The 24787-nt window shown below is 47.1% G+C and overlaps 1 protein-coding gene across 4 annotated transcripts in view; it reads right to left on the reverse strand.

Moving 5' to 3' along the window:
• Window positions 1-24787, reverse strand: part of LOC139267243 (A-kinase anchor protein 7) — a 238466-nt gene that overhangs the window by 201156 nt on the left and 12523 nt on the right. For all 4 annotated transcript variants that reach the window (XM_070885252.1, XM_070885250.1, XM_070885254.1 and 1 more), the window contains exons 2-3: window positions 23965-24120; window positions 10777-10916 (exon numbers count right to left, since the gene is read on the reverse strand). In XM_070885252.1, the coding sequence (XP_070741353.1) occupies window positions 10777-10916; window positions 23965-24120 (296 nt within the window). The remainder of the gene's footprint in view (window positions 1-10776; window positions 10917-23964; window positions 24121-24787) is intronic.

A 24787-nucleotide genomic window follows, 5' to 3' on the forward strand; every position in this document is an offset into this window, starting at 1 on the left:
GTCGGGTCCGGTCCGGGGGCGGGGGGCGAAGCGGGAGTCGGGTCGGGTCCGGTCCAGGGGCGGGGGGGTGGGGGGAGCGGGAGTTGGGTCGGGTCCGGTCCAGGGGCGGGGGGCGGGGGAGGGAGCGGGAATCGGGTCGGTGTCATGGTCGGGGTCAGGTCCGGTCCAGGGGCGGGGGGTGAGCGGGAGTTGGGTCGGTGTCGGGTCCGGTCCGGAGGCGGGGGGCGGGAAGCGGGAGTCGAGTCGGGTCGGGAGGAAGCAGGAGCTGGCCGTGGGAGGAGCCTTATTCACGCAGCCCCAGTGAGGCCATTCGGCCAGGGCTAGGGGCTGCGTGCTTCGGCCCCTCCCACACAGTTTTGGGCGCCTGGAGCTACTGCACATGCGCGGCCACTGTAGTGCGCATGTGCAGAGGTTCCGGCACTGTTTTCAGCGCAGGGACCTGGCTCCGCCCGCTACAGCTTGTGCTGCGCTGCGCCGAGCTGCAAACGACCTGCAGGGAGCTGGAGAATCTGGAAGGTTTTTTTAGGCGCACTTTGTGGCGCGAAAAACGGGTGTCCAGGTCGGGACTGCGCCATTCTAGGCACGGCTCGAAACTTGGGCCCTATATTTCAAAGCATTACACAGATTATCACAGGATGCTGTGGACCTGAATACAATGCAAAAAAATTCTTCCAAGGTAACTCAAGTGGGTAAGTATACCACATACGTGGCAGTTAACCAAAAGAAACAGAAACAGAAACAGAAACATCTGAACCACATGGAAACGACAGCATAGTGGCCAAATTACAGGACTAGTAATCCAGAGGCCTGGACTAATAATCTGAGTTCAAATCCCATCACGGCAGCTGTGGAATTTAAATTCAGTTAATTAAATAAATCTGGAATAAAAAGCTAGTACAGGAATCAGTAAGGGTGACCATGAAACTACCGGATTGTCGTAAAACCCCATTTGATTCACTAATGTCCCTTTAGGGAAGGAAATCTGCAGTCCTTAACTGATACGGCTTTTATGTGACTCCAGACCCACAGCAATTTGGTTAACTCTTAACTGTCCTCAGAAATGGCCTAGCATGCTACTCAGTTGTAACAAACTGCTACAGGAAACAATAATAAGAATAAAACCGGACGGAGCACCCGGCACTGTCTTTGGACACGACAACGGCACACCCAGCACAGTCGACCCTGCAAAGTCGTCCCGACAAAGTCCTCCTCACTAAGATCTCGGGACTTGTGCCACAATTGGGAGAGCTTTTCCACAGAATAGCCAAGCAACAGCCTGACATTGTCATACTCACAGAATCATACCTTTCAGCCAATGTCCCAGACATCACCATCCCTGGGTATGTCCTGTCCCACTGGCAGGACAGACCCACCCGAGGTGACAGCACAGTGGTATACAGTCGGGAGAGAGACTCCTCAACATTGATTCTGGACCCCATGGAGTCCCATGGCTTCAGGTCAAGCATGGGCAAGGAAACCTCCTGCTGATGACCACCCTCCCTCAGCTGATGAATCAGTACTCCTTCATGTTGAACACAACTTGGAAGAAGCACAGAGGGTAGCAAGGGCACAGAATGTACTTTGAGTGGGGTACTTCAATGTCCATCACCAAGAATAGCTTGGTAGCACCACTACTGAATGAGCTGGCCGAGTTCTGAAGGACATAGCAACCAGACTGGGCCTGCAGCAGGTGGTGAGAGAACCAACACGAGGGAAAAACCTAATTGACCTCGTCACCAATTTACCTGTCGCAGACGCATCAGTCCATGACAGCATTGGTATCAGTGACCACCGCACAGTCACTGTGGAGATGAAGTCCCGTCCTCACACTGAAGACACCCTCCATCGTGTTGTGTGGCGCTACCACTGTGCTAAATGGGATAGATTCAGAAAGATCAAGCAACTCAAAAATGGGCATCCATGATTCCATGTGAGCCATCAGTGGTGGTTAGTTTCTTCTGGAAATCAAACCAGAAGAAGAACGCTGCCTCCATGGAGTGGGCTTCACCATCAAGAACAATCTGATCGGCCACCTCAGAAACTCCCTCTGCGGGATAAGCGAACGTCTCATGACTCTCCGGTTCACCCTATCCCGGAACCAGTGCGCCACAGTTATCAGCACGTAGGCCCCAACACTTGTCACGACAGATGAGGCCAAAGAGGAGTTCTACTCCAGCCTCGAACAATCTCTGTCCCGAGTCCCTACGGACGACAAACTGATCCTCCTCGACGACTTCAACGCCAGAGTCGGTAAGGACACAGACCTCTGGGGAGACGTGATCGGCAGAGAGGGAGCAGGGAAAACCAATTCCAGCGGTACCCAGCTCCTGACAAAATGCCTAGAACACGACCCTGTTATCACCAACACCTTGTTCCGCCAGAGGGACAAGTACAAGGCATCATGGCAATACCCTCGTTCTAAGCACTGGCATCTGCTTTACTACATCATCGTCCGAGCAAGGGACCGCAAGGATGCGCACATCACCTGTGCCATGACAGGAGCCGACGACTGCTGGACGGACCACCGCCTAATCCGTCCGTCATCAACATTAATATGGCCCCAATGCGGTGACGGCAACAGAAGCAATGCCACAGAAAAATCAACGCCGGAGCACACAAAGACCCAGTTAAGAGAGCTGTATACAGCCAGCGCCTCACTGCCAATCTGCCGGCCATCGATGATCCCGAGACGCAGAGTGCCCACAGCGCCTGGTCTGCCCTCAAGGCCACCATAAACAGCACCTGCGAAGATACACTCGGTCACGCAACCAGGAAACACCAAGACTGGTTTGACGAGAACGACCAGAAGATCCAGGAGCCAATAAACCGCAAACACAGGGCATTTCTGAGACTAAAGCAACAACCCAACTCAGGAGCAGCAAAGCAGCTCTACAGGCACCTGAAGGCCGAGGTCCAACAAAAAACCCGGGACCTAAAGAATAGCTGGTGGATGGAGAAAGCACAGGAGAACCTGCAGCTGGCTGACAACCACGATGTGCGAGGATTCTTCAGTGCAGTCAAGACCACCTACGGCCCAAGCACCCAAGGCCTCACCCCAATGCTGGTCAAGAACGGGAAGGCACTCATTAAGGACACTGAGGCAGTCAGAGCCCGCTGGAAGGAGCACTTCGAAGATCTCCTTAATCGAGACTCTGCCTTTGACACATGTGTTCACGAGTCCATCCCGCAGCATGCTACCCGCCACCATCTCAGCAAAACCCCAGCCCTGCACGAGGTAGAAAAGACCATCCGTCAGCTCAAGAACAACAAGACATCAGGAGCAGATGGAATCCCCACCGAGGCACTAAAGAATGGCGGAGAAGCATGATTGGCACTAATGCATGACCTCATTCTTTCTTATCTGGAAGGAGGAGAGCTTGCCGGGAGATCTCAGAGATGCCGTATTCGTGACCATTTTCAAAAAAGGGGACAAGTCCGACTGCGGCAACGACATAGAAACATAGAAAATAGGTGCAGGAGCAGGCCATTTGGCCATTCGAGCCTGCACCACCATTCAATATGATCATAGCTGATCATGCAACTTCAGTACCTCATTCCTTCTCTCCATACCCCCCGATCCCTTTAGCCATAAGGGCCACATCTAACTCCCTTTTGAATATATTCAATGAACTGGACTCAACAACTTTCTGTGGTAGAGAATTCCAGAGTAACTACAGAGGAATCTCCCTGCTGTCGGCCACTGGGAAAGTCATCGCTTGAATCCTCCTCAACCATCTTCTCCCTGTGGCTGAAGAGCTCCTCCCAGAGTCACAATGCAGAGTCCATCCACTAAGGGGTACAACAGACATGATCTTCACCACACGACAACTACAAGAGAAATGCAGGGAACAGCACCAACCCTTGTACATGGCCTTCTGTGACCTCACAAAGGCCTTTGACACTGTCAACCGTGAGGGACTATGGACCGTCCTCCTCCGTTTCGGATGCCCCCAAAAGTTTGTCACCATCATTCCATATCTCAGGAGCCTACTATCAACAAGGGCAGATATCAACGACGAGGTCCAACATCGCCTCTAGTATGCCAACGCAGCCTTCAGTCGCCTGAGGAAGACGCGGACCTCAAATCTGGCACCAAGCTTATAGTCTACAGGGCAGTAGTGATATTCACCCTCCTATATGGCTCAGAGACATGGACCATATACAGTAGGCAGCTCAAAACGTTGAAGAAGTACCACCAGCGCTGCCTCTGCAAGATCCTGCAAATCCACTGGGAGGATAGATGCACTAATGTCAGTGTTCTCAGGCCAACATTCCCAGCATCGAAGCACTGATCACATTCGACCAGCTCCATTGGGCGAGCCACATCGTCCGCATGCCCCACACGAGACTCCCAAAGCAAGCGCTCAACTCGGAACTCCTACATGGCAAGCGAGCCCCAGGTGGGCAGAGCAAACTTTTCAAGGACACCCTCCTTGATAAAGTGCAACATTCCCACCGGTACCTGGGAATCCCTGGCCCAAGATTGCCCGATGTGGAGGAAGAGCATCCAGGAGGGTGCTGAGCACCTAGAGTCTCGTCGTCGAGAGCACGCAGAAACCAAACGCAGACAGCGGAAGGAGCGTGCGGCAAACCAGACTCCCTACCCACCCTTTCCTTCAACCACTGTCTGTCCCATCTGTGACAGAGACTGTAATTCCCATATTGAACTGCATAGTCACCTGATAACTCACTTTCAGAGTGGAAGCAAGTCTTCCTCGATTTTGAGGTACTGCCTATGATGATGATGACATGGGATAGATTCAGAAATATCAAGCAGCTCAAAAATGGGCATCCATGAGGCGCATCAGCAGCAGCAGAATTGTATTCCACCGCAATCTGTAACCTCATGGTCCGGCATATCCCTCACTCTACCATTACCATCAAGCCAGGGTACCAACCCTGGTTCAATGATGAGTGCAGAAGAGCATGTCAGGAGCAGCACCAGGCATATCTAAAAATGAGGTGCTAACCTCGGGAAGATGCAACACAGGACTACATGCATGCTAAGCAGCGGAAGCAGCATGTTATAACCAGAGCGAAGCGATCCCACAATCAACGGATCAGATCAAAGCTCTGCAGTCCTGCCACCTCCAGTCGTGAATGATGCTGGACAATTAAACAACTAACGGGAGGAGGAGGCTCCATGAATATCTCCATCCTCAATTCTAACAGAGCCCAGCACACAAGTGCAAAAGACAAGGTTGAAGCATTTGCAACCATCATCAGACAGAAGTGTCGAGTTGATGATCCATATCGCCTTCCTCCTGCAGTCCCCACCATCACAGAAGCCAGTCTTCAGCTAATTGCATTCACTCAATGTGACATCAAGAAACGGTTGAGTGCATTGGATACAGCAAAATCTTATGTGCCCAGATAACATCCCAGCTGTCGTGCTGAAGACTTGTGCTCCAGAACTAGCCACACATTTAGTCAAGCTGTTTCAGCACAGCTACAACACTGGCAGCTACCCGACAATGTGGAAAACTGCCCAGGTATGTCCTGTCCACAAAAAGTAGGACAAATCCAATCCGGCCAATTATCGCCCCATCAGTCTACTCTCAATCATCAGCAAAGTGATGGAAGGTGTCGTCGACAGTGCTATCAAGCGGCACTTACTCACCAATAACCTGCTCACCGATGCTCAGTTTGGGTTCCGCCAGGAGCACTCGGCTCCAGACCTCATTACGGCATTGGTCCAAACATGGACAAAAGAGCTGAATTCCAGAGGTGATGTGAGAGTGACTGCCCTTGACATCAAGGCAGCAATTAACCGAGTGTGGCTTCAATGAGTCCTAGTAAAATTGAAGTCAATGGGAATCAGGGGGAAAACTCTCCACTGGCTGGAGTCATACCGAGCACAAAGAAAGATGGTTGTGGTTGTTGGAGGTCCATTATCCCAGTCCCAAGACACTGCTGCAGGAGTTCCTCAGGGCAGTGTCCTAGGCCAACTATCTTCAGCCACTTCATCAATGACCTTCCCTCCATCATAAGGCCAGAAGTGGGGATGTTCGCTGATGATTGCACAGTATTCAGTTCCATTTGCAACTTCTCAGATAATGAAGCAGTCCATGCTCGCATGCAGCAAGACCTGGACCACATTCAGACTTGGGCTGATAAGTGGCAAGTAACATTCGCACCACACAAGTGCCAGGTAATGATCATCTCTAACAAGCGAGAGTAGAACCACCTCCTCTTGATATTGAATGGCATTACCATCGCTGAATTCCCCACCATCAACAACCTGGGGGTCACCTGCCACATAAGTACCGTAGCTACAAGAGCGAGTCAGAGGCTGAGTATTCTGCGGCCGAGTGTCTCACCTCCTGACTCCCCAAATCCTTTACAAGTAAGGAGTGTGATGGAATACTCTCCACTTGCCTGGATGAGTGCAGCTCCAACAACATTCAAGAAGTTGGACACCAGCCAGGACAAAGCAGCCCGTTTGATTGGCACTCCATCCACCACCTTAAACATTCACTCGCTCCACCACCAGCGCACTGTGGCTGCAGTGTTTACTATCTACAAGATGCACTGCAGCAACTCGCCACCGCTTCTTTGGTCCCAAACCTGCGACCTCTACCACCTAGAAGGACAAGGGCATCAGGTGCATGGGAGCACCATCAACTGCAAGTTTCCCTGCAAGTTACACACTATCGATGCTGTGTCAAAGTCCTGGAATTCCCTCCCTAACAGCACTGTGGGAGTACCTTCACCACAAGGACTGCAGCGGTTCAAGAAGGCGGCTCACCGCCACCTTCTCAAGGGCAATTAGGGATGGCCAATAAATGCTGGCATTGCAAGTGATGCCCACAGCCCGGAATTAATAAAATGAAATTAATGCTAAGGAAACTCATTTCAGCTGGGGTAGTTCTACAATCAGCTTCATCATCTGTGGGTTGTAGAGGATAGGGTATCCAATAGAATTCCCCCTTCCAAATTCAATTATTATTCAGCACTGCTGCTGAAAGTGCATGTTATGGCCACCAAGCTCAACTGAGATGGCCCCAAGTACACCAACACTGTCCAGGCCCACACATGACAAAGGGGCTCTTGAGTGACGCACTGTTGGGTTGCACCACCAGATGAACAATATACCAGCACAATGAAAAGCCATCTTCAGAAGACAAAGGGTGACGGAGAAAAATCCAAGGGAAACTGGAGCCAAAAATAAGTAAAACTAGCTTTGGAATAATGGAAATTTCTCAGTGAAAAAATAAAGTATACATATGCCTGCACCTTTGCTTTTTACAAAAAAAAATTCTCCCTTTACCTTCTTTTCATTCCATGTAACATATACCAGCTAGGCGATCAGCCAAGCTGCTTCTAGATCTCTTGTCAATATCACTTTGCAACCTGCTTCTAGGGTCTAAACAAACAAAGCTTGCCTATCACTCAGGGCCTCCCGCAGTAACATAAACTCACCCTGCAGAGAATCACGGGTACAAACCTACGTCCTATAACTCTATGGCGCATATCGAATCCCAAAGATCACAGGAATTCCATGCTTCATATTTATTCTCCATTGGATCAAATCTCCAATGCTGTTCTGGGTCATTCCTTCCTTGGAGAATGTAAACAACTTACGTCTGGAACAATGGGCTGATTATTTCAAAAGAGTCGTGATTTTCCAGTTTAACTTTGCAAAGTTTCCCTATTTTTAGCCTAACTATAGATTTGATAGTACATAGAAAAAGTACAAAGAAAGATACTCAAAGCAACAGAAACATTTTGGGAAAGAATAGTCATGAGCTGGGAGCCTTGCACATGGTTGGGACTCCTATGAACTGAACCACTATGTTGCCAGTTGAAACACTGGCCCAGAATTTGCTGGGAAAATAATGGCAAGTTAAATATGCACGCTGTTATTAATATGCAAAAAAAACAGCAATCTGTGGCGAGGAATAGCTATGCCGTGAGTTGCGAATCACCACAAATCACTGGACGATTTACAACGCACCGCTGTTAATTTCGTAAAAACGGGAGCTTGCTGTCAATCTCTCCGCGAGTTTTAAGAAAATGCTAGATTTGTGCCATAAATACAAATTAAACTCGCCACCAAAATTTAGGGCTGGTATTTAACAATGCAAGGGCACTTTTAATTAAGAGATTTATATTCCTGCAATTCCACTCAACCTCAGAGGCCCAGAAAGGAAACAATTGAAACTATAGATTCTCATTCCTGCAGGTAGTAAAATGTTCCTAGAGGTTTTTTTAAAAAAAAGAAAAATGTTGTCACTTTTCCTTTCTTTCTCTTAATACAATCTTTCTTTCCCTCTCTATTTCTCTTTCTGTATCTAATCTGAGTCTAATTCACCCTATTTCCTTCTCAGTTGCTCCTGTTTCTTTCCCTAATCTTGAATTTCATTGGTTAAAGAGATAGATTGTTGGTTCTGTTGTTCACCAAAGTCACAGATACTCCATTATCAATGTGCACTTCCAGCAATATGCGGTGCAAAAACATTTCAAACTGAACATAAGAACATAAGAAATAGGAGTAGTAGGCCATTTGTCCTCCCGAGCCTGCTCCGCCATTGAATAAGATCATGGCTGATCTGATCATGCACTCAGCTTCACTTCCCTGCCCGCTCCCCATCACCCTTTACTCCCTTATCGCTCAAAAATTTGTCTATCTCCGCCTTAAATATATTCAATAACCCAGCCTCCACAGCTCTCTGGGGCAGAGAATTCCACAGATTTACAACCCTCTGAAAGAAGAAATTTCTCCTCATCTCAGTTTTAAATGGGCGGCCCCTTATTCTAAGATTATGCCCCCGAGTTCTAATCTCCCCTATCAGTGGAAATATCCTCTCTGCATCCACCTTGTCAAGCCCCCTCATAATCTTATACGTTTCGATAAGATTACCTCTCATTCTTCTGAATTCCAATGAGTAGAGGCCCAACCTACTCAACCTTTCCTCATAAGTCAACCCCTTCATCTCCGGAATCAACCTCGTGAACCTTCTCTGAACTGCCTCCAATACAAGTATATCCTTCCTTAAATACGGAGACCAAAACTGTACGCAATACTCCAGGTGTGGCCTTAGCAATACCCTGTACAATTGTAGCAGGACTTCTCTGCTTTTATACTCTATCCCCCTTGCAATAAAGGCCAACATTCCATTTGCCTTCCTGATTACTTGCTGTATCTGCAAGCTAACTTTTTATGTTTCATGCACAAAGGAACCCCAGGTCCCTCTGTACTGCAGCACTTTGCAATTTTTCTCCATTTAAATTATAATTTGCTTTTCTATTATTTCTGCCAAAGTGGATAACCTCACATTTTCCTACACTATATTCCATCTGTCAAATTTTTGCCCACTCACTTAGCCTATCTATATCCCTTTGCAGATTTTTTGAGTCCTCCTCCCAATTTGCTTTCCCACCCATCTTTGTATCATCAGTAAACTTGGCTATATTACACTCGGTCCCTTCATCCAAGTCATTAATATAGATTGTAAATAGTTGAGGACCCAGCACCGATCCCTGCGGCACCCCGCTAGTCACTGTTTGCCAACAGTGAGGAAAAAACTCTCACAAATGGAACATGCCATGAGATGCCCCACCCCAGCAAATTTTGGGCCATGATTGAGGTGGGAAGGAAGATATAGACAAAAAACTTTGATGAGAAATTAACATTTTCAAAAGCGTAAAACATTATCTTGTTTGTGATGAATTTAAATACATGCTCTCAATTACTGCAACATGTAAACTATGCTCAAAAGCAGAGTATGTCCATTATTCACTTTGGATCAATACTACTGCATCCACTGTGTTGCATGAGTGAGTCAAAATGATGAGGCTGGAAAGTTTTTTTTTGTAACATGTTTACTACCTTAAGATAGCTCAGAAATTGGTCAAAATGTCTCCAATAAGGGTTTGGTATTCAAAATGTTGCAAAAGGAACTCAAGAAATTCTGCTAATAATTTCAAACTGCAGTTAATGGCAGCATTTTAATGTGATCATTAACATTCTTATCCCTGAGGAGAACACAAAAGAAATTACAAGCAAAAATGATTAAGGAGAATCCACTAAGCAAAAGTGGTCTGATGAGAGGACTGGATCTGAATGAATTCCTAGGAATACAGGAATGTGCATGGCCGAAACAGATTATTGTGAATCATGTGGCCAATCCCAAAGTTTGGAAAATGCCATGTACTAGTCTACCTCTGATATCGATCCATTAAAAGATGATATAGTCACTTTGCGCAGTTCTTTGCTGAATGTATTTATTTGAGCTCTTTATAAAGTACAGGTTGAACCTTTCTTATCCGGCACCCTCGGGACCTGGGGATTTTGCCAGACGAGGGGAGGTTATTTTAAATTGGATGGTACAGGTGCTGAGCAAGGGGATATTGGGGCTGGCTGGCTTGGGGCTGGGAGTGCGGCAGAGAGATCCGGAGGGGCGGGAGCAGTGGATCGCGGGGTTAGGCCTTAGACTGCAGAAGTCGGCAGCGAGAAAGGACTTCAATTTGTTCATGTCGGAGTTCTGCACATGCCCCATTCGGTGGTCGGGAATGGTACCGGACGAGGGGTGGTTCGGATAAAGGAGTCCTGGATAAGGGAGGTTCAACCTGTAGTTCAATTTAACTGATAAGAGCTTGCTTACAAATTAGGCCCTATTGGAGAGAATGGAATGGGCAAACAGATCTGCACCTTTTCTCAACTCTATAAATTGGAACATGATAACACGTGAATAGTTCTGATCACTGATTTTAGACTTCTTACATAGCTTTTGTAACAAATTACATTTATAATATAAATATAAAATTATGTACCTTTGGGTTTGTTATTGGGATAGATACAAAGTAATTTGGATGAGCTTTTTTCTTCTTTTTTTGACCTGCATCTTCATCATTTTCACCACCGAAGGTTCGCTTTCTCTTTTTCTTTGAATTCTTTTCAGGGGCTGTAGTGACTGAAAACAACAACAAACATAATACAAATATGTTCTTAAAATGTGTCAGTGTCAAACTCAATTATATGGATTTAAATTATAATTCATCAATCCCAAACTATCCCACAGAGGATACAAAACAGGATTTGCTTGGGTACTATGTACAACCTATATTAACGGCTTGGCAGAACAGAGCGAGTGTACCATAGCCAAGTTTGCCGACGATAGAAAGGGGTCAAGTTTCGGGCTGCACCTAGAACGGCGCAGCCTCGCGAGCCATGCATGATTTCTGCGCTCAAAACCGCGCCGAAAACTTACCTCTGTATTCTCCCCTCCCTCAGGTCAATCCAGGCCCTCGGCGCGGCGCAGCACGAGCTGTGGGGGGGCGGAGCCAGGTCCCTGCACTGAAAACAGTGTCGGGACCTCTGCACAGGCATGCTACAGTGGGCGCGCATGTGCAGTAGCTTCAGACGCCCGAAACTGTGTGGGAGGGGCCCGAAGCACGCCGCCCCTAGCCCTGGCCGAACGGGCTCACTGGGGCGGCGGTCAGACTGCACCTCCCTCCTCCAGCTCCTGCTCTGGCTGTGGCTCCAGCTTCCACCCCTCTTCAGCTCCCGCTCCCTCTGGCTCTCTCAACCCCCCACCCACCCCCATCTCCCGCTCCGCTGCTCGCTCCCACGCCCGTAGCTCCCGTTACGCTGCCCGCTCCCCTCCCCAGCTCCCGCTCCTCCCCCCCCACTCCCGCTCCTCCCCCCCCCGCTCCCCGCTCTGCTCCGGCTTCCCCGGCCACCTACCTTCAACTCCGGTCCGTTCCTCTTACTTCGGCGGGGCCCACCCGCCCGGCCTCTTGCTGGGGGCGGGCCCCGCCCGAAGTCTTGGGCCCGGCTTCTTCACATCAGCCGGGCCCATTCAGTCTCCTCCCTCTCCTCTCCCCCTCCCTTCCTCCCTTTCTCTCCCCCTCTCCCTCTCCTCTCCCCTCTCCCCCCCCTCCCTCTCCTCGCTCCCTCCCTTTCTCTCCCCCTCCCTCCCTTCCTTTCTCTCCCCCCCCTCCCTCCCTCCCTCTCCTCTCTCCTCCTCCCTCCCTCCCTCTCCTCTCCCCCTCACCTCTCCTCTCCCCCTCCCTCCCTTTCTCTCCCCCTCCCTCCCTCCCTCCCGCTCCTCTCCCCCTCCCTCCCTCTCCTCTCCCCCTCCCTCCCTCTCCTCTCCCCCTCACCTCTCCCCCTCTCTCCCTCTCCTCTCTCCCTCCCTCCCTTTCTCTCCCCCTCATATCCCTCCCTCCCTCTCCTCTCTCCCTCCCCTCTCCCCCTCCCTCCCGCCCTCTCCTCTCCCCCTCCCTCCCTCCCTCCTCTCCCCCCCCTGCCTCCCTCCCCTCTCCCCCTCCCTCCCTCTCCTCTCTCTCTCCCCCTCCCTCCCTCACCCTTCCCTCCCTCCCTTTCCCTTCCCTCCCTCGCTGTCAGAAACACATAGACACTGACAGACAGAGAGACACTGACACTGATAGACAGAGAGTGAAAGAGAGACAGACAGACAGAGACAGAGAGAGACACACTGGAGGGGGCCCCGTCCCAGCACACTGTTGGAGGGCTCCCGGTGCTGCAGTCGGTGAGTAGAAACTTAATTTTTTATTTATTGATTTTTTAATTTATTTTATTTTTTATAAATTTTTTTTGGATTTATTTATTGGTTGATTTATTGATGTATTTATCATTTATTATTGATGATGGCTCTTTATTTGTAAAACTGAAGTGTTTAATGTTTGTAAACTTCCCTTCCCTCCGCCCCCCCCCACTCCTGTTCCCCACACCTGATTTGTAACCTACGCCTGAATTTCTAAGTGTAGGCAAGGTCTGAGCGCACAAAAATCTACACTTACTCCATTCTAAGTTAGTTTGGAGTAAGTTTTCACCCCCTAAACTTTCAAAAAGCGTAAGTGGCCAGACACGCCCCCTTTTGAAGAAAAAAATCTGTTCCAAACTGAAACTGTTCTAACTGACTAGAACTGGAGCAAACTAAATGCCGAGAATTGCAATTTCTAAGATACTCCGTTCTAAACTAATTACTCCAAAAAAATAGGAGAAACTCAGGCCAAAACTTGACCCCCAAAGATAGGAGGAAAAGCAATGTGTGAGGAGGACACAAAAAATCTGCAAAAGGACATAGACAGGCTAAGTGAATGGACAAAAATTTGGCAGATGCGAGTATAATGTTGGAAAGTGATTTTGGCAGAAAAAAATCAAAGAGCAAGTTGTTATTTAAATGGAGAAAGATTGCAAAGTGCTGCAGTTCAGTGGGACCTGGGGGTACTTGTGCATGAAACACAAAAGATTAGTATGCAGCTACAGCAAGTGATCAGGAAGGCCAATGGAAGGCCTCTACTGCAAAGAGGATGGAGTATAAAAGCAGAGAAGTCTTGCTACAGTTATACAGGATATTGGTGATGCCACACCTGGAATACTGCGTGCAGTTTTGGTTTCCATATTTAGGTAAGGCTATACTTGCTTTGGAGGCAGTTCAGAGAAGGTTCACTGGGTTGATTCCGCAGATGAGAGGGTTAACTTATGAGGAAAGGTTGAGTAGGTTGGGCCTCTATTCATTGGAATTCAGAAGATCGAGAGGTGATCTTATCGAAATGTATAAGATTATGAGGGGGTTTGACAAGGTGGATGCAGAGAGAATGTTTCCACTGATGGGGGAGACTAGGACGAGGGGGCATAATCTTAGAATAAGGGGCCGCCCATTTAAAACTGAGATGAGGAGAAATTTCTTCTCTGAAGGTTGTAAATCTGTGGAATTCGCTGCCTCAGAGAGCTGTGGAAGCTGGGACATTGAATAAGTTTAAGACAGAGATAGACAGTTTCTTAACCGATAAGGGAATAAGAGGTTATGGGGAGCGGGCAGGGAAGTGGACCTGAGTCCATGATCAGATCAGCCAAGATCGTATTAAATGGTGGAGCAGGCTCGAGGGGCTGAATGGCCTACTCCTGCTCCTACTTCTTATGTTCTTATGCTATGTTCTTATGTAACTGAATTTGAGTAATGCCACAAGGACATGTATGATGTGGGGTCCAGGAATTATATTGCAAATATTAGCCATTGGGAACAAAGGCATTTTCTCTTCAACAGCATGGTTTTGTTGGGTGAGCTAAACATTGAAACAACATGGGTAGAGAGGGGGTGAAGGGGAGGAGAAGATGAAAAGAAGGGGAAGTGAGAGGAGTGGAATAGGGAGGAAGGAGTGGGAGAAGGGAACAGAAGAGGGTGTCATTTTGAATCTTTTTTAATTAGAAAAAATGATTTTATTCTCTTAAATTTACCATTCAATAATTAGATAATCAAATTATTCTATCTTCACAAAATTAATTCATAGAATCTTTCACATTTAATTCATCTGCCATTGTGATTCTTCTCATACCGTGAACCATCAATGCTAACTAAGGAACTAAAGGATGATATCAAATTGAAAACAAAGGCATACAATGTTGCGAAGAATAGTGGAAGGCCAGAGGATTGGGAAATTTTTAGAAACCAGCAAAGGACGACTAAATAAATAATAAAAAGAGAGGACAGTTTATGAGAGTAAACTAGCAAGAAATATAAAAACAGACAGTAAGAACTTCTACAGGTACATAAAAAGTAAGAGGGTAGCTAAAATAAACATTGGTCCCTTAGAGGATAAGACTGGGGAATTAATAATAAGAAACAGGGAAATGGCAGAGACTTTGAACAAATATTTTGCATCGGTTTGCACGGTGGAAGACACTAAAAGCATCCCAATAATTGATAATCACGGGGCTATTGGGAGGGGGGAACTTAAAACAATCACTAAGCAATAAAGTACCAGGCAAACTAATGGGACTAGTCCAGTGGATCTGATGGCCTGCATCCTAGGGTCTTAAAAGAGGTGGTTGCAAAGATAGTGGATGCATTGGTTGTAATCTACCAAAGTTCCCTGGATTCTGGAGAGGTCCCAGCGGATTGGAAAACCACAAATGTAATGCCCCGATTTAAGAAAGGAAGGCGACAGAAAGCAACAAACAATAGACCAGTTAGCCTAACATCTGTCATTGGAAAAATGCTGGAGTCCATTATTAAGGAAGTAGTAGCATGGTTTTATGAAAGGGAACTCATATTTGACAAATTTGCTGGAGTACTTTGAGGATGTAACGAGCAGGGTGGATAAGGGGGAACCAGTGGATGTAGTGTATTTGGATTTCCAGGAGGCATTCGATAAGGTGCCGCATAAAAGGTTACTGCACAAGATAAGGGGTTGAGGGTAACATATTAGCATAGATAGCGGATTGCCAAACTAACAGAAAACAGGGAGTCGGGATAAATGGGTCATTTTCAGGCTGGCAAACTGTAACTAGTGGGGTGCCGCAGGGATCGGTGCTAGGGCCTCAACTATTTACAATCTATATTAATGACTTTGATGAAGGGACTGAATGTAATGTAGCCAAATTTGCTGATGATATAAAGATAGGTGGGAGAACAAGTTGTGAGGAGGACACAAAGAATCTGCAAAGGGATATGGATAGGCTAAGTGAGTGAGCAAAAATTTGGCAGATGGAGTGTAATGTGGGAAAATATGAGGTTACCACTTTGGTAGGAAAAATAAAAAAGCTAATTATTATTTAAATGGGGAGAGATTACAAAATGCTGTGGTACAGAGGGATCTGGGGGTCCTTGTACATAAAACACAAAAAGTTAGCATGCAAGTACAGCAAGTAATTCGGAAGGCAAATGGAATGTTGACCTTTATTGCAAGGCGGATGGAGTATAAAAATAGGGAAGTCCTGCTACAACTGTACAGGTGAGATCACACCTGGAGTACTGCATACAGTTTTGGTCTCCTTATTTAAGGAGGGATATACTTGCAATGGAGGCAGTTCAGAGAAGGTTCACTAGGTTGATTCCTGAGATAAATGGGTTGTCTTATGAAGAAAGGTTGAGCCGTTGAAACGTATAAGATTCTGGGGAGGCTTGACAGGGTTAGATGCGGAGAGAATGTTTCCCCTCATGGGGAAATCTAGAACTAGGGGGCATAGTTCCAGAATAAAGGATCGTCCATTTAAAACAGAAATTAGGAGGAATTTCTTCTCTCAGAGGGTTGTGAATCTTTGGAATTCTCTACCCCGGGGAGCTGTGGAGGCTGGGTCATTGAATATATTTAAGGTGGAGATAGACAGATTCTTGAATGATAAGGGAGTCAAGGGCTATAGGGAGCAGGAAGGGAAGTGGCGTTGAGACCAAGATCAGATCAGCCACGATCTTATTGAATGACGGAGCAGGCTCGAGGGGCCAAATGGCCTACTTCTGCTCCTATTTCTTTTGTTTTTATGTATACTCTATATCTACACTCTCTAAATATTCAATTCAAATAAATTATTCCTTCACTAACACCAGTCAAACAAGACTGAACCAAAATGCTATTCCTAATATAAATTAGTTAATTAATGTATAAGCTTTGGCTCAGTGGTAGCAGACTTGCCTTTGAGTCAGAAGTTTGTGAGATCAAGTCCCATTCCAGAGACATGAGCACATAATCCCTCAGTAGTGCACTGATACTTCACTACAGTTCTGAAGCAGGGCTGCAATATCAGAGGTACAAACTTTTGAGTGGGAAGTCAAACCGAGGCCTCACCTGCTCTCTCACGTGGATGCAAAATATCCCCTGGCACTATTTGAAAAAGAGCAGGGCAGTCTCCCAGTGCCCTGGAAAATGTTATCCCTCAACCAATACCACTGAAAAATAGATGATCTGGTAATTAATTTCATAGCTGTTTGTGGTACTATGCTGTGCACAAACTGGCTGCTGCATTTCCCTACACTACACCAGTGACTTCACTTTAAAAGTACATAATTGGCTGTAAAACAGATTGGAACATTACATGAACGGCGCTTTATAAATACAACTTCTTTCATTAAATCATCCACATTCAACTTTTTACATCACTCCCTTTATGATTTGCAAATAAAATTATTTTCCAAGCACACGATCCACATTATCATTTATTTAATAACACTACTGGAACGACTTTCAAAAATCTAATACATTTTAATTCAAATCATATGAAACAGCAGGGGTATTGACTAGGTATTTATAAATATGCTCCTTAAATATGAGATTAATGTGCAAAGTTAAAGCACGTTGGATTGGGGGTAGTGTGCTGACATGGATTGAGAACTGGTTGTCAGACAGGAAGCAAAGAGTAGGAGTAAATGGGGACTTTTCAGAATGGCAGGCAGTGACTAGTGGGGTACCGCAAGGTTCTGTGCTGGGGCCCCAGCTGTTTACACTGTGTATCAATGATTTAGACGAGGGGATTAAATGTAGTATCTCCAAATTTGCGGATGACACTAAGTTGGGTGGCAGTGTGAGCTGCGAGGAGGATGCTATGAGGCTGCAGAGCGACTTGGATAGGTTAGGTGAGTGGGCAAATGCATGGCAGATGAAGTATAATGTGGATAAATGTGAGGTTATCCACTTTGGTGGTAAAAACAGAGAGACAGACTATTATCTGAATGGTGACAGATTAGGAAAAGGGGAGGTGCAACGAGACCTGGGTGTCATGGTACATCAGTCATTGAAGGTTGGCATGCAGGTACAGCAGGCGGTTAAGAAAGCAAATGGCATGTTGGCCTTCATAGCGAGGGGATTTGAGTACAGGGGCAGGGAGGTGTTGCTACAGTTGTACAGGGCCTTGGTGAGGCCACACCTGGAGTATTGTGTACAATTTTGGTCTCCTAACCTGAGGAAGGACATTCTTGCTATTGAGGGAGTGCAGCGAAGGTTCACCAGACTGATTCCCGGGATGGCGGGACTGACCTATCAAGAAAGACTGGATCAACTGGGCTTGTATTCACTGGAGTTCAGAAGAATGAGAGGGGACCTCAAAGAAATGTTTAAAATTCTGACAGGGTTAGACAGGTTAGATGCAGGAAGAATGTTCCCAATGTTGGGGAAGTCCAGAACCAGGGGACACAGTCTAAGGATAAGGGGGAAGCCATTTAGGACCGAGATGAGGAGGAATTTCTTCACCCAGAGAGTGGTGAACCTGTGGAATTCTCTACCACAGAAAGTTGTTGAGGCCAATTCACTAAATATATTCAAAAAGGAGTTAGATGAAGTCCTTACTACTAGGGGAATCAAGGGGTATGGTGAGAAAGCAGGAATGGGGTACTGAAGTTGCATGTTCAGCCATGAACTCATTGAATGGCGGTGCAGGCTAGAAGGGCCGAATGGCTTACTCCTGCACCTATTTTCTATGTTTCTATGTTTCTATGTTAAAAAGCATGCTTTGGAATACTATAAATTAAGTTTGCCATCCAAAACCAGATTTGTATAGTATTCTCTTGGTTACAGTGTAGTTATCTATGCTGCAGGCAAATGCAAAATATTAGACTGAATGTGCTTTTTCCACAAGTAAATTCCATGCAAAATTTATGATTCATGACTGCTGGCCTGTGTAACCATAGCCAGAAACATACGTAAATACATAAAAAAATAACAGGGGGAGTATTCTATAAAGCTACACAGCAATCACTCAAAGCAAAAAGTTACACGTGTCTAACCAAAGTGAGGAATTTGTTTTTAAATACTGGCTGATTGAGTCAAACTCTGGCCTGTCATAAATTAGAACGTCTCACCCAAAACACTGCAAGTGACCTCCTTCTCTCCAGGCAGGAGAAAAAGACTAAGATTAAAGCTTCTGACTGCTATTCTGCACCTTCTGCTAGCAATGCACATGTCAGGAAGGATAGATTTGAACTCAATTGTGATACTCCTATGGAATAAATAGCCTGCCAACACCCTCTGTCCATGCTTACATAAAGAATGGATGCTTAACTGAAGACAAGAGAACTCTTGCCACCGCCCCCTGCTCCCTCCTCCATATGATTGTACTCTAGCAACAGTGACTGCCTTCAAGAAGAAAACTGAAGGAACAACACAATAACATGAAAATTGTATTATTTCTTCACCAACTTTAAATCTACAAGTCACAATTCCATGACTTGTAATTTTGCAGAATTTTTGAAACTGACCCATAGTGTGTGCTAAGTTTAGTATAGATAACATTTTAACACCGTGGAATACTCATGAGACAACTCCAAACACATCACTGGACACCTAAACAAACACTGATATATTTTAACATTTCAGATTTCTGAACTCTCTGTTCATTTCAATCTAATATTTTCAAATAAGATATTTCAGCATGGAAAAATATCTTGTCAATTTGTACTTGCACAAAAGATGACGCCAAGCCAACTGACTAGAAACCCTGCTCAAGTACAGTGAAACTTCGTTTATTAATTTTTTGTTTTTCAAAAGGTATCCTTACAAAAATAATTTATTGACAGATCAATGTACAGGTTCTAATAGTAACTTCTCAACTTTTCCATTGGAATGCAGCCTTTAAATTATGTCTGTACAACAGTTGACATTAAGGCAGAAATGCAAAAAATCAGTTTAACCAATGAATGCAGTGTCACTATACCTAGACAAATTTCATAGCATCCACGCAAATCAAATGATTCATGTGTAGATATTTATATGTCATGTAGGTCAACAAATTTACATGATTAACATCAAAACTTGGCTTACACTGAGGGAGTGCTGCACTGTCAGAGATGCTATTTTTCAGATGAGACGTTAATCCAAAGCCCCGTCTGCCCTTGGGTGGATGTAAAAGATCCCATGACACTAGTCAAAGAGCAGGAGGGTTCTCCTGCTGTCCTGGGCAACATTCATCCCTCAACCAACATCACTAAAACAGATTATCGTGCAATGTATTTCATTGTTTTATTTTGCTGTGCACAATTTGTCTGCCGCGTTTGCTTGCAAGACTAAAGTGACGACACTTCAAAGGTGATTCATTGAATGTGAAATGATTTGGGAAAGGCACGATACAAATGCAAGTTCTTTCTTAATGAATTATTCATTCATTCATCTTATTCAATTGTGTACTTTAGTGTTAAGGTAAACAATGAACAATGTTTACTATTACATCGAACCTCTGCTGTTCTGTTTATTTGCTACATAATAACAATTAAAGGACCGTCCATTGGAGCCCGGTTCACATTCACATTATATCCCATGGGAGATTATTTTAATCAGCACTCATGAATGCAAAGGATCAGCAGCAGCTAATGTAAACAACGGCTACCATTGGTGTTGGATGTCCTAGCCAATAAGAATGAAGAAATCATTTGCATTCATATCACTGCGATTATTTCCACAGTGTTCTGGTCCCTCGGCGCGTGCACAATACCAAATGGGGGCGCACTCGATCCGGTCGCACATGCGCAGTAGCAAACATCTGCATTTCCTCATCTCCTGCGGAGATAGTCAGGGGATCAGATAGCAGGGTTGGGGGTGGGGCTGGGGAGAGGAAAGGGAATCAAAGGGGGAGGAGAGGGGATTGGCGGGGGGGGGGAGAGGGGATCAAAACGGGGGAGAAAGGATAATGGATTGAACTGGGAGGAGGAAAGAAAAGGGGATCGAAGGGGGAGAGAGGAGGGGGGGGGGCAGAGGAGCTCGCGGGGGAGAGAGGAGCTCGCGGGGGGGAGAGAGGAGCTCGCGGGGGGAAGAGAGGAGCTCGCGGGGGGAAGAGAGGAGCTCGCGGGGGAAGAGGAGCTCGCGGGGGGAAGAGAGGAGCTCGCGGGGGGAAGAGAGGAGCTCGCGGGGGGAAGAGAGGAGCTCGCGGGGGGTGGGGGAGAGGAGCTCGCGGGGCGAAGAGAGGAGCTCGCGGGGGGTGGGGGAGAGGAGCTCGCGGGGGAAGAGAGGAGCTCGCGGGGAGAAGAGAGGAGCTCGCGGGGGGAAGAGAGGAGCTCGCGGGGGGTGGGGGAGAGGAGCTCGCGGGGGGAAGAGAGGAGCTCGCAGGGGGAAGAGAGGAGCTCGCGGGGCGAAGAGAGGAGCTCGCGGGGCGAAGAGAGGAGCTCGCGGGGCGAAGAGAGGAGCTCGCGGGGGGAAGAGAGGAGCTCGCGGGGGGAAGAGAGGAGCTCGCAGGGCGAAGAGAGGAGCTCGCGGGGGGAAGAGAGGAGCTCGCGGGGGGAAGAGAGGAGCTCGCGGGGCGAAGAGAGGAGCTCGCGGGGGAAAGAGGAGCTCGCGGGGGGAAGAGAGGAGCTCGCGGGGGGAAGAGAGGAGCTCGCGGGGGGAAGAGAGGAGCTCGCGGGGCGAAGAGAGGAGCTCGCGGGGGGAAGAGAGGAGCTCGCGGGGGGAAGAGAGGAGCTCGCGGGGGGAAGAGAGGAGCTCGCGGGGGGAAGAGAGGAGCTCGCGGGGGGAAGAGAGGAGCTCGCGGGGGGAAGAGAGGAGCTCGCGGGGGGAAGAGAGGAGCTCGCGGGGGGAAGAGAGGAGCTCGCGGGGGGAAAAGAGGAGCTCGCGGGGGGAAGAGAGGAGCTCGCGGGGGGAAGAGAGGAGCTCGCGGGGGGAAGAGAGGAGCTCGCGGGGCGAAGAGAGGAGCTCGCGGGGGGAAGAGAGGAGCTCGCGGGGGGAAGAGAGGAGCTCGCGGGGGGGGAAGAGGAGCTCGCGGGGGGGGGAAGAGGAGCTCGCGGGGGGGGAAGAGGAGCTCGCGGGGGGGGGAAGAGGAGCTCGCGGGGGGGGGGGAAGAGGAGCTCGCGGGGGGGGAAGAGGAGCTCGCAGAAAGAGGAGCTCAGAGCTTGGGGGGGGGGGCGCGCATGTGAGAAGGTCAGGCAATCGGGGGGGGTGGGGGGAGGAGGGGGGGAGAAGGTTAGGAACTCAGAGGGGCAATGGTCAGGAACTTGGGGGCGGGGGGGATTTTTTTTAACAACTGTTTAGCAGCAATTAAGATTTACCACGCTGTTAAAAATTCACTTACACTTGAATGGAAAACCCCAAAATGTTTCTGGCTTGTTTAGTGGGTAAGTATCGCTAATTCACGCCCTTACATGTAACATAGTGAGATGTCTCAAGGCACTTGCAGGAGTATTGTGAGATTTAAAAAATGACACTGAGCCGCAAATGAGGAAATTATGGCAGGAACTTGGTCAAAGAGGTAGCTTTTAAGGAGCATCTTGAAGGAGGAAAGAGAGGTAGAGAGGAAGAGAGGTTTTGGCTGGGAATTCCAGAGCTTAAGGCCTAGGCAACAGATAGCATGGCCACCAATGATTGAGCAATTATAAGAACATACGAAATAGGAGCAAGAGTAGGCCATTTGTTCCCTCGAGCTTGATCCGCCATTTAATAAGATCATGGTTGATCTGATCCTAGACTCAGTTTCACTTTCCTGCCCGCTCCCTATAACCCTTTATTCCCTTATCGCTCAAAAATCTGTCTATCTCTGCCTTAAATAGGTTCAATGACCCGCCTCCACAGCTCTCTGGGGCAGAGAATTCCATAGGTTTACAACCCTCAGAGAAGAAATTTCTCCTCATCTCAGTTTTAAATGGGCGGCTCCTTATTCTATGTCCCCTAGTTTTAGTTTCCTCTATGAGTGGAAATATCCTCTCTGTATCCACCTTGTCGAGCCCCCTTATATGTTTCAATAAGATCACCTCTCATTCTTCGGAACTCCAATGTATGTAGGCCTAACCTACATAACCTATCCTCATAAGGGAACCCCCTGGTCTCTGGAATCAACCTAGTGAAGCTTTTCTAACAACTTACAATGCAAGTATATCCTTCTTTGAATACAGGGACCAAAACTGTACGCAGGGAGGGCAGCATTAGAGGAGTGTAGACATTGCGAGGATTGTAGGGTTGGAGGAGATTACAGAGATAGGGAGGGGTGAGGCCATGGAGGGATTTGAAAACAAGGATGAAAATTTTGAAATCGAGGCGTTGCTTCACCGGGAGCCAATGTAGGTCAGCGAGCACAGGGGTGATGGGTGAATGGGACTTGGTGCGAGTTAGGACACGGGCAGCCAAGTTTTGGATCACCTCTAATTTACGTAGGATAGAATGTGGGAGGCCAGCCAGAACTGCGTTGGAATTGTCAAGTCTACAGGTAACAAAGGCATGGATGAGGCAAGATCAGAGATGGGCAATATTACGGAGGTGAAAATAGGCGGTCTTAGTTATGCTGCAGATATGTGGTCGGGGAGAGGGATGGAGTCAGTGGCTAGGGAATGGAGTTTGTGACGGGGACTGAAAACAATGGCTTCGGTCTTCCCAATATTCAATTGGAGAAAATTTCTGCTCATCCACAACTGTTGGACAAGCAGTATGACAATTTAGAGACCGTGAAAGGGTCGAGAGAAGTGATGATGAGGTAGAGCTGGGTATCATCAGCGTACATGTGGAAACTGACATTGTGTTTCAGATGATGTCGCCAAGGGGCAATATCAGAAATAGGAGGGAGCCAAGAATAGATCCTTGGGGGACACCAGAGGTAACGATGCGGGGGCAGGAAGAGAAGCCGTTGCAGGTGATTCTCTGGCCACGGTTAGATAGGTAAGGATGGAACCAGGCAAGTGCAGTCCCACCCAGCTGGACGACATTGGAGAGGCGTTGGAGAAAGACAGACTGATCAACTGTGCCAAAGGCTGCAGACAAGTCAAGAAGGATGAGGAGGGATAATTTGCCTTTGTCGCAGTCATAAAGAATGTTATTTGTGACTTTGATGAGAGCCGTTTCAGTACTGTGGCAGGCGCGGAAACTGGATTGGAGGGATTCAAACATGGAATTGTGGGCAAGATGGGCACGGATTTGGGAGGTGACAAAATGTTCAAGGACTTTCGAGAGGAAAGGGAGGGTGGAGATGGGGCAGTAGTTTGCAAGGACGGAGGGGTCACAGGTTGTTTTTTTGAGGAGAGGGGTGATGACAGCAGATTTGAGGAAGAGGGGAACAGTATCTGAGGAGAGAAAACCATTAACAATGTCAGGTAACATGGGAGCCAGAAAAGGAAGTTGGGTGGTCAGCAGTTTGGTGGGAATAGGGTCATACTATTACGCATGTGCAGACGCCAAAAGTTGCTGTCCAATTTACTCCATAATTACGATGATGTTGATAGCCTCATCGTTGTTATTCCTGCAAAGTCAGGTTCGTTACCTCTGAATTCACAATTTATGTGAAAAAAAAGTGAACTGCACCACTAATACAAAACTTACAGCCATACTCTTCCCTGATCTCTGCATGTGGAAATGGAAGCTCCGCCAGAAGACTATTGATTTCATTCCCTGCAGCAGATTGATTTTTCTTCTTCTTTCTTGCCTTCAGCCTCTTCTTTTTATTGTCCCCTGTCTTTTGTGTCCCCTCCGGAACATCTATACAAAAGTAAGAACCATTAGAAATAAGTATGTTGTAAACCAAATAATTTAATAAGAATATTTGTATATAATCAATCTGATTGAATGAGGAATTGGGTCAAAATAAACAGTCTTCCTTAGCCATCTACAGTACATCTGAGAAGTTATGACTAGGTGATTTACATATGGACAGCTTGTATGTGGCAATCAGGACAAGTATTATTTTACTCTTGGAATACGACCGCAATACTTCTGCAAACCAGAGTATTCTCATACAACAATGCCCTAAGTTCAATGAAAACAATAAAGTAGGAAATACTTTTTAAATTGTGTATTTCTTAAGTCATGCTGAACCATATTCAAAAGTACCATGTCTGCATAAAATAATTTTCCAGATTTTACATCATAGAAAATATCTGCATTTTGTAAGTGGTGAAGGTTTTACAATACTCCGTGGGTTTATGTTATTCGCATTCCTTTTTTCAGCACAATTGCAGAATGCATCAGTGTTGAGGCCCAGTTTCCCCTCGCGGGTCGACATAGAAGATCCCATGGCACTATTAGAATAAGAGCAGAGGAGAACTGGGAGTTATCCCGTCCTGGCCAGCATTTATCCCTCAACCAAATTCACTAAAACATACAATCTGGTCATTTATCTCGTTGCTGATCGTGGGATCTTTCTCTG

This window comes from Pristiophorus japonicus, chromosome 7 (genome assembly GCF_044704955.1).
Source record: "Pristiophorus japonicus isolate sPriJap1 chromosome 7, sPriJap1.hap1, whole genome shotgun sequence".
NCBI classification, from domain to species: domain Eukaryota; kingdom Metazoa; phylum Chordata; class Chondrichthyes; family Pristiophoridae; genus Pristiophorus; species Pristiophorus japonicus.